Raw genomic sequence first — 13,902 nt, forward strand, 5'->3', positions numbered from 1 at the left:
CAACATGCATGGATAAATATACTATAAATCACATTTCTGCCTGATTTGCATTTTAAAAGCACACTCATTTTGTTGACCTGCAGGCAGGATTGCTTACTTTCACTCAGTACTGTCCTATTGAAATATTTTTTGGAGCAACACAGCTACGCTAAGAAAAAGTATTTATTTTACATACGTGTTTAGCAAAAATATTGTGTTAAGTTGTCAATAATGTGCCATCTTACAAGAGCCTCATCAGTGACCTCTGATTCTTACACTCACGTGTCTTTACATTTATTCCATAAGGCATTCGTGGTAACTAACAAAAGAGAACTTATGGTGAACAAAACTATTCACAAAACTAGAAGTGAAAATATTTTCTTATGGACTTTAACAAGTTGCTGACAGACGTAAGGCAGAAAACTAGAGTTCTCAGATAATAATGAAATATTAAAACAAAATATGGTACCTTATTATTTCTTCTATAATTCAACAAAATATTTGGACTAGAGGGTGGAAATACCAGGTAACATTAATGTTCGTATTAAACAGTTTTTAACTTTTCCAGTATACTGAGTTGATGGCATTCTTTGAAATCAATAAAGTCACATAAATGTTTTAGTTTGAAATTTTATATAATGTTGAGTGATGTAAGAAGAGGAGAAGTGCTTTGTTTTAAAAGTAGCTGCGGAGGCAATTTGTTGCTATGAAACATTAAATAATCTTCCTAAAGCCTTTGACACATTTTGCTGTTGGCAGACACTTGCATGAGTACTGTGTGTCGTTGTTGTATGTGGCGCATTTCCTTTTCAATTTAAGTTATTTTCATTTTTTCTCTTGTTTATGTTTGATTGTTGAAGTATTATTCTGCAGTACGGGGATGCAGTAATATCCTTCGGTAGAGTATGGATTCTTACCAGTCAAAATTACAAAAATTTAACTAAAAACTAAAACAATGAAAAATTTCTGGAATTCTAAAAAAATTCCCGGGTTTTTCCTGATTTTCTCCCGGATGAAAAAATTCCCAGGTTTTTCCCGGATCTCCCGGTTGTCCCGGGTCGTATACACCCTGGTTAATTGTAACTTGACTACAATGTTAAATAGAAAAAACTTTCCTGATATTCCACAAAATATTGCATATTTGATCATGAATCAGCTTTTGGCTTCTTAGGTCTCTGTCAGATGGCAGCTACTTCAGTTGTCATTTGACAACAGCCTAAGAAACTGAAAGTCAGTTGAAATAATTAATAAAGGCTTATTCCTAAGTATGTTGAGGGTTTCAAAATACATAGCAAAATGAACCATATCAGTGGATAGAGCATCCCTCTAAGTTTGATTAATAACATGTGTCATGGCATAGTTGCAAAGTGCATCATTAGAGGGAAAGCATATCGGAACATGGTGTAAAATGGAACAGTGCATGTTTTTTGCCCTTGACATCCCTAAATGGGAATCAGTTGTGATGGCTAAGTGATGAATTCATATAAAATATCAGGTAAAAGCTAAATCAGACAAAACAATGCAGTGCATTCAAGTCACTGGTTGCTTATGAGGTGAGGAAAAAACAAGACAGCTGGGACCATCAGCAGAAAAGGTAGAGCGTGTGTGGGAATCATTCACAAGGAGCTTGGAGAAATTGATGACATGTGGGAGCATAGAAATGCAGATTCAACAGTCAACTGTCTGATGCACTCTTGCATGTAAAACCATGCTGACTGCAGTTGTCATATGAACTGACCACTAGCTTCATTCTGACATCTGCAATGACTTTCTGTGGCATAGAAGTTGGCTTTCAAGAACAACATCATATTTTGTGTCTCTAAAGGTGAATTGCCACAACATGCATGTTTGAGCCACAGAATATCCACACAAGATTGTGGAACACATTCATAATTCACCTAAAGTTAACATCTTGTATGCTTTGTCCCCTTCCACAGTTTATAGGCAGCTTTTATTTAGGGAGAAGACTGTGACTGCTTTCATGTGTCAGGACATGCTGCAGCAATACTTATGCCATGATTTTAGCAAGATATTGCAGACTTCATTTTGCGACAAGATTGTATTTCACCATACTTTCTTTCCAGTATTCATGATTGCCTCAATCCCAAACTGCTTCAGTGTAGGAATGGCAGTGCTTTCCATCATGACTTATTCAGTGGCCACCACAGTCACCTGAATTAACTCCATGAAATTACATTTTACGGCATTATGTCAAAGATGGTGCATCCCTGCCTCCACTGCCACTTAATTTGAAAGAGTTTCAAGGAAGGATAGTTAATGCAGTCATTGATATTCACCATGACATGATGGAATGTGCGAGGCAACAGTTGGACTGTCATATTGACGTTTGCCACATCACTAATGGTGCTCACATTAAGCACCTGTAATGTGTGTTGAAAATGGTTGCTCTATCCACTGACATCCAGTTTTTTTCTGCGTGTCCTGTGGATTTTGTGTAGTCATCTTTTGAAAGTGTTTCCTATTTAAGATTATTTCAGAACATATCAACCATGGCTTGTGTGTATTGTTTTGTTCTGAAATTAAACAGGAGATACTGAAATTCGTGATAAGAGTGATGAATCCTTCTGAGGAAATAAGCCATGTAATATGCTTTCAGAGTGACATTTAGATAAGTTTCTTACTTGTAATTTTCCACGCAGAAGGTGACAAATAATAAATTTGTTCAAATGTCACTACAAAATGAATATATTACTCATCTGTTTCCTGAAAAGAATTAAATTAGAGCAATTCATTGAGAAATAATGAATTTGCATATAGATAAGAGAGTGTTTTTGCCAGACACTTACAGTTGGCAGCGTTGTTCAAGGCGGGCGCGTTGCTCCATGTGCTCACGAATCAGTGCCAGCTTCTGTATTTCTCCTGTGAGTGCTCCACAGCCCACAGGTTCATCAGTCTGTGAAGCACAGCTAATAGTTTCGGCAGGCCACAGCAAATCTGTCTGTGTGGCTTGTGAGCATGCTGCTGCTGGCACCTCCCCCTGCATAACCTAAGCAGGGCATCGCATGATCAGTCATTTTAAATCTGGCTTCCTTATTTTTGTAGTGAAATACAAGTATTCTTAACAACTTTCAGTGCTGCTACAGCAACAAATTTTACAGCCCAAACACCCATAAATTAAGAAAGGGAATATCACACTAATAAAGAGGGTGAAATGCTGCTCTGTGAATATGCACATGATACTCAATTTCCAACTACAGTAACAGGTAGTCCTTCTACAGCCTTTTTAACAGACTGCATATTCAGTAGGTACAAGCTACCATCAGCAAGAACAGCTAAGTGTAAACTTGACTTTGGACATTCTTATACCAAGAAATTTCAAGCCTTTAAGATGTGGACACCATAATGAAACAAATGTATGACATCTTACCCTAAAAGTTTAATAACTGTATATTGTTCTCCAGAATACATGTGGTGAATCATGCCTGTGACATTATGCACAGCCTTTCTCGAAATTTCAGTGCAAAATAGTCAGACTTATCCTTGAAGATTTTGCTGAGATGACAGTTAAATTATGCAATGATGATAATTTCAAAACAGAAGTGCATTAAATTCTCATTGAGTTATGGGGTTAGATATGAAAAGTATACTGAAAATGCATAAATAATGAAGCTTTTTTAATTGGTGACATTTACCAACTTCTGAGCAATACATGTTTATTTATTGCGACATCAATTTCTTCATTCAACTAATGTAAGACTAACTAAACTACCTACGACACTGGTCAAATAGTAGAGTTTTAAAAATTGGAAATTGTGGCTATAACGACATTATTTTGGGTAAGGGTTGTGGTCTTACATCACCATTAAGAACAAAAATGTAACTCTCAGGATCTACAGGTCAACATAAAGTTCATGTTACATAACTTAATATTACATATAAGCCAACAATGAAAAAAACACTAATTGAAAATGTGGAACTTTTCCTACAACTTTTATGAAATGTATTTCTATACCTGGCATCTGTGGTAGTTGTGTTTGTTGCGGGAGAGGCGGCGGTGTGGTGAAGCACGAGGAGAAGAGCCAGTATCAAAGCCGTCATCAGTATCTATGTCATCGTCATCTGCACGGTCATCATCTTGGTCGTTTATTTCAACTTCGTCGCTAAGTCGGTCTTCATCATCGTGGTCGTCAGAATCGAAGATGCCGCTCTCGTGGCTGCTGTCACTAAGCTTAGGGCGCATGGGTGGTGGCGACCTCTGCTCGGCCGTGAAGGGCAGCACGGTTGCCACAATGCGGCTGCCGGGCACAGCTTTGTCCTGTAACATTGATCTGAATGTATAAATACTTTTCTTCATGAATAATTAACTATAAACTTAGATTGAGCACATTCATAATATTGTACATTATGTTTATGGTACACTTACAACAAAGGAAACTGAAAAATAATATCTGTTGCACATTTGTCGGTATACTTTTCCTCGCAGGTCTCTTAGTCCTAAATTTGCAGAGATATGGATTTCAGACAATGTGTTTGTCATACTCTGCAATTAGACTATACTGCAACACTGTTGTAGGCATCCAAGAGTATAGCTTAGAAAAGGACTTACACCTCCAGTGCAACATTTAAGTTTTGGTCATGGCTGCAGGAGGTTTCTGTATGGTTGTGTATGTGAATGTGTGTACTTTTGCTAGAGAAAGATCAAGAGCTCAAAAACTAGTGTGAATGCTGTTTTCTGTTTTCTGTTGCACGTTTCTATGTGCTGCACATGAGTCCACTATAAACGAGTGGTTGCCTTTCCGTATCTTACATATTATACCAAGATATTAATTATACAACTATGAATGATTGTAGGAAGATCCACAACTGATTTAATGTTCAGCACTGTGGAGCAGTTGTCTTTAGACACTCCTTATAATGTTGGAACTCTACCTCAGCAGATGCTGCTACAGAGTTTAAAAGTTGCAGATGTACGGCTAAAGTGGTACACATACTAACATAAACCACCTTAATTAGCTATACAAAACCACACCATCAAACACACAAAAAACCAAATTCATAATTTCTGCATTGAGTCAACAGCATGTAACTTTGAACCATTTCAATTAATCCAAATGCTGTGAATTAATTAACCATGGTTAAAAACCTTTCACTTATTCTCAGCAGTTAAAAAAATTGGTTTTTGATTAAGTCATTGTCACAATGACACCTACAACTACACGAAAATAAACTCAAAGATATATTTAGCATTGGGAGCAAGTATGACACTCAACTCTCTGATAACAGAATTGTTGCTGTGTAATGTCTCTGACCTTATAGGTTAGACAGTAAATTTTATTAAAAACATAAACCCACACCAATATGACATTTTATTCATCTAAGTCATATTTTGAGGGTACTGCTCGGTTTAGGAAATGCTACCTACTTCCTGTTTCAATCATAAGCAAAATCCTGTTAATCTTCAACTAGTTTCAGATATATGATGTTATATTTCTTCCAAATGCACGACAGTGCCATATGTACTACTTACAAATTCTAGATGCACTTACAAGCGTATTGTCTGTTTGTGACCGCATGCACACAGGACCACAGCAGCAGCGATGGGACCCACCCTGCAACATCATCAGCAGTCATTAACAGTCCATCCAACATATAGTTTAAAGATTGTAACTTTACAGAATAGAAACTCTGCATTTGAGTTGCTATCCAGTAACCTAGATTCTACTTTTTCATTATTTTTGTTTCATGAAAGTACATATTTACAGAAAAGAAATTTTTAAGTTCCCGACAAGCACAATTAGAAGACCCTTATGGAAAGCTTTCAGTCACAGCCTTCATCAGTAGAAGAAAAACACACACCATTCATACACACAAGCAAGCACATCTCATACACGCATGACCGCCAACTCCAGCATCTCGGACTGGAATGCAGCCATGACATGGGACGCAAGCAGCAATCGGGTAAGGGCAAAGAAGTAGGAGGGATAGTAGTGTATAGGTAGAGAGAGAGACATGAATGCTGTCTGGTGGTGTGTCAAGGACTAGAATGTCAACAGGCACAGCAGGTGTGCAGGAAGATGGGGAAAAAAGGCGTGAATAAGGAGAGGAGTGAGCAAAGATGGGTGTATGTGTTGGCAGAGGGCGGTAAAAAAACCAAAAGGGTGGGAGGCAAAAATGGGGAGGAGATGATAGAACAGAGGGGTGGTAACTGTTGGGTGGGGGGTGTGGGGACAGTATTTCACTGTACTTGAGCCTGGGATAACTACAGGAGCAGAGAATGTGTTGTAAGGATAACTCCTATCTGCGTGATCCAGAGAAGCTGGTGTTGGAGGATACCATCCAGATGGCTCAGGAAGTGAAGCAGCCACTGAAATCAAGCATGTTACATTCAATTGCATGTTGTGCCACAAGTTGGTCTACTTTGTTCTTGGCCACAGTTTGGTAGTGGCCATTCGTATTCGTGGCTGTTAGCCATACCAATATAAAAAGCTGCACAATAATTTCAGCAGAGCTGGTAAATAACACGTGGAATTTCCTGTACGGCCACAAAGGAGCATCTGATTCGTCACCATGTACCTCCCTTGACTAGAACAACTGAACCACATCCTTTGCCACGGCTTCGATTACCTATCATCATTGCCTGAAACAAGAGACACCCCGCCCACGATACTTCCCACCCTCCTAAAGTGGTGTTCCATTGCCCACCCAACCTCCAAAACATCCTAGTCCATCCCTGTGCCACTCCCAGTCCCAGACTCTTGCTACAAGGATCATATCCCTGTGAAAACTCAGGTGCAAGATCTGCCCACTTCACATGGCCAGCATTTCCTCTTCCAGTCCTCTCACAGGTTTATCCTACCCCATCAGGGGCCGGGCCACGTGTGAAAGCAGCTGACACTTGAACTTGAGACCTTTGCCTTTCACTGGCAAGTGTTCCACTAACTGAGCTACTCGAGCATGAGTCACGACTCATCCTCACAGCTTCGCTTTTGCCAGTACATTTTCTCCACCTTCCAAACTTCCCAGAAGTTCACCTGCAAAATTTGCAAGAATAGCAACCCTGGAAGCAAGGATATTATGAACACATGGCTTAGCCACAGCCTGGGAGATGTTTCCAGAATGAAATTTTCACTCTACAGTAGAGTATACAGCCAAACACACTGCCGACAGAGCTACCCAAGCATGACTGATGAGCCATCATCACAGCTTTACCTCCACCAGTACCTCATCTCCTACCTTCCACTTACCCATGAAAGGCAAACATCCTGAGTTTGAGTATCAGTCTGGCATGCAGTTTTAACCTGCCAGGAAGTTTCATATCAGCACACATTCCACTGCAGAGCGAAAATTTAATTCCGATTTTATGTTATTTGCTTGTTCCATGTGTCATAACTGTGATCCGTTGCTATGATGTGCAAGTCAGTTTTACAGGACAAAGAGAAAGGAAGCTCTCCTGCTTCATTGTTTCTTGCATCTCTCTTTCCTGACAGATCACATCCAAATAATTAGAAATGTCACCTACAGTGTAAATGCCATAAAAATGTATAAATATTTATTATCCTGACATTATTAACTTACTAACATCAGAGCAGTTTTTGGTAAATTTCAGGATTTTAATTCCTAGGTGTACAACATACAGTCATGTCTGCATGTTAAGTGGAAAGCACAAATCCTAAACATCCAACACTAGCCAAGCATGTGCTCCAAATCACATATGAAAAGAATGAAGTTTCACTCTGCAATGGAGTGTGTTCTGATTTGAAATTTCCTTGCAGATTAAAATCGTGTGCCGGACTGGGACTCGAACCTTGGACTATTACCTATCACAGGCAGCTGCTGTACTGATTGACGTTTCCAATAAGTCCCATAGTGCCCAGAGCCATTTGAACCATTTGACGTTTCCAAGTACAACATATGACTGACCTTAACAGCTTTACATTGGTCAGTACTCGTGGCAGTGAAGTTATGAGAGTGGGTTGTGAGCTGTGATTGGATAGCTCAGCCAGCAAAGTTTCCCAGGTTCGAGTCCTGATCCAGCACTCAGTTTTAATCTTCCAGGAACTTTCACACAGCAATGCACAATGTTGAAAGAGAGGCGTAATGAGCACACTAGGCAGCAGTGGCACTTTGGGACTTATTCATATTTAAGCTACATTCTGTGCCTAGTGAACAAATATTCCCCAAACTGATTGTATTTGATATGCAAGTTTTTCTGAGTCCAAGAAGACAGCATTAAAAATGTTCATATATTTCTTGGAACTGCCCCGCATACGGGTTACAGGTAAACCCACCTATGTCTGCAGCTTTCACTGTCCTTCATTACAGTGGAAGGTCGTTCACTTAGTTTCAGTCGGAAAACTCTACCCCCAGAGAGTCATGTATATCTACTGTTTGTCCATGACAAGTTGACGATTGGCGTGGTGGCTGTCGGGAATGGCCGTGCCCCCGCATTAGGCTGCCGAGGGGACAGCAGCGGTGAGGGGAAGTCGGCGTCAACTGCTTGTAACAGCGCCTGCACTACCACACGTGTTTTGCGGTTAATACAAAACCGGAGGCGGCACTCGCGAAAATATTGCCCGCGTAACACTTCCGTCGGATCGGAGACCTCCTAATTTGTTGACATATTTATGGTCGAGAGTTTTATCTATAACTTATGGCCGCGCGGGATTAGCCGAGCGGTCTGCGGCGCTGCAGTCATGGCCTGTGCGGCTGGTCTCGGCGGAGGTTCGAGTCTTCCCTCGGGCATGGGTGTGTGTTTGTCCTTAGGATAATTTAGGTTAAGTAGTGTGTAAGCTTAGGGACTGATGACCTTAGCAGTTAAGTCCCATAAGATTTCACACACATTTGAACATTTTTATAACTTATGTATCGAACACAATGAAAAATGAAAGTAGATGAATGTGCAACATCCGACACTATGAATCGGAAATAAAAAAAAACAACTTATTTTTGGAAACTGCTCGCACATTGCATTTACTAAACGCAACACAGCAGTAATGTTCACAACGTGTAATTAACTGTGCTTGAAAGAACTGTCAAAATGATGTTCACTAAAGATAACTGCTTATTTGCCCGCCTTGAAAACACTGTGAGATTGTTATCCTGAAATCATATTTATTTGATATTCTGTCGAACTTCTTGCTGTGGTATACCTCGTTATCTATACAATCACAAAATTGTGTGGGATATTAGGAACCACCACATCTGCACCAGCCTCGCCCCCCCCCCCCCCCCCCCCCTCGACGTCTGTTAGGTTCGTCAAATTCAAGAAGTTCGCAAGTTAGTGAAATCAGTTTCCTGCATGAAACTTCCTAACAGATTAAAACTGCGTGCCACATCGGGTTCCCAGGTTGAAGTACCGGTCCGGCACACAGTTTTAATTTGTCAGGAAGTTTGAAATCAACGCACTGTCCGCTGCAGGGTGAAAATTCGTTCTAGTTTCTTGCGTCTTGCTGAATGTACTTGCCCAATTTGTCTTTTCGTGGAAGTACTTCTCAAACTTGCGGAAGATGTGGGTGTTCATTACCGATGCGAAAGTATCATTGTCGAAAAGGAGAACGGTACAAAGACAGAGGGGCCGAAACACATGTACCGTTCGAACCTTTAAACACACATAGTTAGCATCACCAGTCAAGGAACTGCGAAATGATTTTACCAACCAATTTGTTTCACCAGAAGGGAAAGCAGAAGGGCAGTACAGACGTCTTTAAATTTTAGCTAATTTTTTAATATTATTGTAAGCATAAATGTATTACATTTTTGATAAAAGTAGTAAATACTGCTCCCAAAAATCGAAGAGTAATTAAAAAGGCAGTCTCTTGGTGAGATACCGCGCCGCATTTTTGTTTCCTGCTATCACATACTTGACTATACAATACACAAGAGATGTTCTAAATTTGCATACGACACCCTCTAAGTTTTTAATCTAAGTAAAGTCCTCTGATTTTAGTTAATCGAATAGTGTTTCTTGGTAACATCGATATGTACTCTAATTTTTTTCAATTTTTTATTTTTGTGTTTCGTCACGACTTTTATTCACTAATAATAATGCAACATCTGTGGCGACTGCTCTGGTTTTTCAGAGTAACTCCACTGCTGTAACAAGTGCTTGCGGCGAGTTCCTGAAGTAAACTTGCCCAATGACTTGAACTAAATTAGAGTAAATTTCTGTTCTAATGTAAACATCCCAGCAATTGCTTACAGAACTTATTTGCTAATGGACGTAAGCCTTTCGTAAGAATCCGCATCTAGACCCAGCTTGACGCTCGGAGACAAATGAATATCTTCAGGTAGTGCTGATTTCCTCTGCATCTGGCAGCACTAGCGAAATCGTCAAGTTATCGTGGCCAAAGTATATGGTGGTGGCCTCTACACTTCCACAGCCTGTAACTTTATGTACAGCGACGTCTATGGGTCATGTGCGATCTGATAAATATTTCCATTTTTGAAAAACCATTTATGCATGGTATTGGATAATTCACGACACTACTTTTCAGTCGAAATAAGTTCAAAATTATATAAAGCAAACGATAGTGGCTGCAAATTCAAATTTTCTGAGAACTTGGAATACCTTAATTAACACATTAAAATGTCGTTGCAGTGACAAACATGTTTTAAATTTTTAATGATTTCTTAAATTAATGCATTTTTAAGGTCAATATATGATGCACATACCGTATCAGAGTGTTCCATCTCTAGTAAACGAAACTCTAGGAGCTCATTCAGCTCACGCAGCTCAGCTACTTCGTCCTCTAATCGTTGTACACGCTCCTCGCTATTGTCGCCGGCACCATCTTCATTCACCTGCAATACAAACACAACAATATTTGGACAAATGTTACTTTCATTCTATTGATTTCTCAGGCCTTAAAGAATGGTACTCAAATGTGTAATTTACATACAGTGGAAGATTTTAATCACTGCACCTTAAATGCAGTATTCTTTTTCGTGTTCTTATGAACGATTAGAGGAATAAAAAGACAGAAATTGTGCACCGGCGCACAGTCTATCTGTCACAAAATGTGGTAAATATAGGCACACTTCCGGTCACAATGAGTTTTGGTGCACGCAACCCACATATTCTAAACCAAACCACAATCATAAAGGCACTAAGTATTACATTTGCACACAGAAAGTCGATAAAGTAACTATTTTTTAACGAAAATTTTGATTACAAATCATTAGGACGTGCGAGAACTAACCATGCTTCTTGGCAGACAAAGTAGACACCAAAAGTAGGAAATCTCCATCTCCTCTTTTCTTATCAGGCAAATTTTAACAGTGAAAGCCTTTCCTACCAAATGTATCTGGAATGGCTAAATCAAGTTTATTTACGCCATCAGCATTATGTAATTATGGTAACTTTGACTCGACAGAGCTTACCCAGTATATGAGATGGAGTGTGTGGGAAGTGGGTGGGGCAACTCATGATAGATTCGTTATGAATGGCGAAATAGATTTGAGATTTCACAAGCGATTTTCGGTACACTTGCTACTGGTCGGTATCCATAACATGTACTGTCTTTCTTCAAACAGCTATCTTTTCTGAATTGGGTGGGATCAGTGCCCCAACCCACTGCTTCCCTCCTCGACTGCTGGGTGTGCCCACATACCTCACTGTTTAGAGTAGCCCTAACTGACTGAAGTATTGTTGCAAAATTTCAAACTAATGTCATCATTTACTCCCTTAATATGATTACTTGGCGTTCATTTAGGAATTTTCTGCTAGGTACTGTGGTTTGTGTACTCTATTTCTTTGACTGATGGTTATTCTCAGCTGTTTGATAGCCACCTAAGTTTTATCTCTTTCAAGGTTCTGCATACCTCTTTTTAAGTGATTTGTCCATGTTATTTTACAAAAGGTCGATTTAGCCCATATGAAAATATAACAGAAATGTTCGGAGAACTTAAATGGAAATCCTTGGAAGAAGACATACGCTACTGGCCATTAAAGTTGCTAAATCAAGAAGAAATGCAGATGATAAACGGGTATTCATTGGACAAATATATTATACTAGAACTGAGATGTGATTACATTTTCAAGTAATTTGGGTGCATAGATCCTGAGAAATCAGTACCCAGAACAACCGTAATAACGTCCTTGATACGCCGGGGCATTGAGTCAAACAGAGCTTGGATGGCTGCCCATGCAGCTTCAACACGATACCACAGTTCATCAAGAGTAGTGACTGGCGTATTGTGACGAGCCAGTTGCTTGGCCGCCATTGAGCAGAAGTTTTCAGTTGGTGAGAGATCTGAAGAATGTGCTGGCCAGGGCAGCAGTCGAACATTTCCTGTATCCAGAAAAGCCCGAACAGGACTTGCAACATGCGGTCGTGCATTATTCTGCTGAAATGTAGGGTTTCGCAGGGATCGAATGAAGGGTAGAGCCACGGGTCGTAACACATCTGAAATGTAACGTCCACTGTTCAAAGTGCCGTCAATGAATACAAGAGGTGACCGAGACGTGTAACCAATGACACCCCATACCATCACGCCGGGTGATACTCCAGTATGGCGATGACGAATACACGCTTCCAATGTGCTGTCACCGCGATGTCGCCAAACACGGATGCGACCATCATGATGCTGTAAACAGAACCTGGATCCATCAGAAAAAATGACGTTTTGCCATTCGTGCAGCCAGGTTCGTCGTTGAGTACACCATCGCAGGCGCTCCTGTCTGTGATGCAGCGTCAAGGGTAACCGCAGCCATGGTCTCCGAGCTGATAGTCCATGCTGCTGCAAACGTCGTCTAACTGTTCGTGCAGATGGTTGTTGTCTTGAAAACGTCCCCATATGTTGACTCAGGGATCGAGACGTGGCTGCACGATCCGTTACAGCCATGCGGATAAGATGCCTGTCATCTCGACTGCTGGTGATACGAGGCCGTTGGGATCCAGTACGGCGTTCCATATCACCCTCCTGAACCCACCGTTTCCGTATTCTGCTTAACAGTCATTGGATCTCGACCGACGCGAGCAGCAATGTCGCGATACGGTAAACCGCAATCGCGATAGGCTACAATCCGACCTTTATCAAAGTCGGAAACGTGATGGTACACATTTCTCCTCCTTACACGAGGCATCACAACAACGTTTCAACAGGCAACACCGGTCAATTGCTGTTTGTGTATGATAAATCAGTTAGAAACTTTTCTCATGTCAGCACGTTGTAGGTGTCGCCACTCTCACCAACCTTGTGTGAATGCTCTGAAAAGCTAATCATTTGCATATCACAGCATCCTCTTCCTGTCGGTTATATTTCGCGTCTGTAGCACGTCATCTTCATGGTGTAGCAATTTTAATGGCCAGTAGTGTATTTACATAGGGGGCTAGTAATGTTTTGTAGAACAACATAGCACCAACTAGCACTCCAGTATATGTGGAAGTTGAGAGCTGCCACTCTGGAGGTTCACGTTTGTGCCCATATAAAGGCTATTTGTAGGTATGAATTTCTTACAACAAATCTTTGGTTAGAGGCTTCTTATAGTATTTCATCCTAACCTAGTGGTGAACGTATTCATAACATATGCTCCTCCTCCTTCTCCTCCGTCCGAAAAGGCCACGGAAGGCGAAATGTCACCGACCGACCGTCGCGTCATCCTCACCGATAAGCGTCACTGGATGCTGTTATTGAGCGGCATGTAATCAGAACACTGTTCTCCTGGCCACTGTCAGTTTTCGTGACCGAAGCCGTTACTTTTCAGTCAAGGAGCTCCTCAGTTGGCCACACAAATGCTGAGTGCGACCTGCCTGCTAACAACGCTCGGCACACCTGGACGGTCACACATCGATTTCTAGCCAAGCCCGACAGTGTTTAACTTCGGTGATCGAATGGGAATCGGAGTTACCATCATGGCAAGGCCGTCGGCCTTCATAACATATGGTGACACAAATTTCTATAAACAGAATGCTTTCTCAGGATCTGCTGCTGTTATTGTTGTAGCCAACGCCAACTATTGCC

General features: G+C 40.8%; 1 protein-coding gene across 1 annotated transcript in view; it reads right to left on the reverse strand.

Moving 5' to 3' along the window:
• LOC124612385 (centlein-like) overlaps positions 1-13,902 on the reverse strand; it is a 569,059-nt gene that overhangs the window by 48,767 nt on the left and 506,390 nt on the right. The window contains exons 5-8 of the mRNA XM_047140562.1: positions 10,612-10,740; positions 5,487-5,549; positions 3,953-4,255; positions 2,787-2,986 (exon numbers count right to left, since the gene is read on the reverse strand). Coding sequence (XP_046996518.1) covers positions 2,787-2,986; positions 3,953-4,255; positions 5,487-5,549; positions 10,612-10,740 — 695 coding nt within the window. The remainder of the gene's footprint in view (positions 1-2,786; positions 2,987-3,952; positions 4,256-5,486; positions 5,550-10,611; positions 10,741-13,902) is intronic.

This window comes from Schistocerca americana, chromosome 4, assembly GCF_021461395.2.
Source record: "Schistocerca americana isolate TAMUIC-IGC-003095 chromosome 4, iqSchAmer2.1, whole genome shotgun sequence".
NCBI lineage: Eukaryota > Metazoa > Arthropoda > Insecta > Orthoptera > Acrididae > Schistocerca > Schistocerca americana.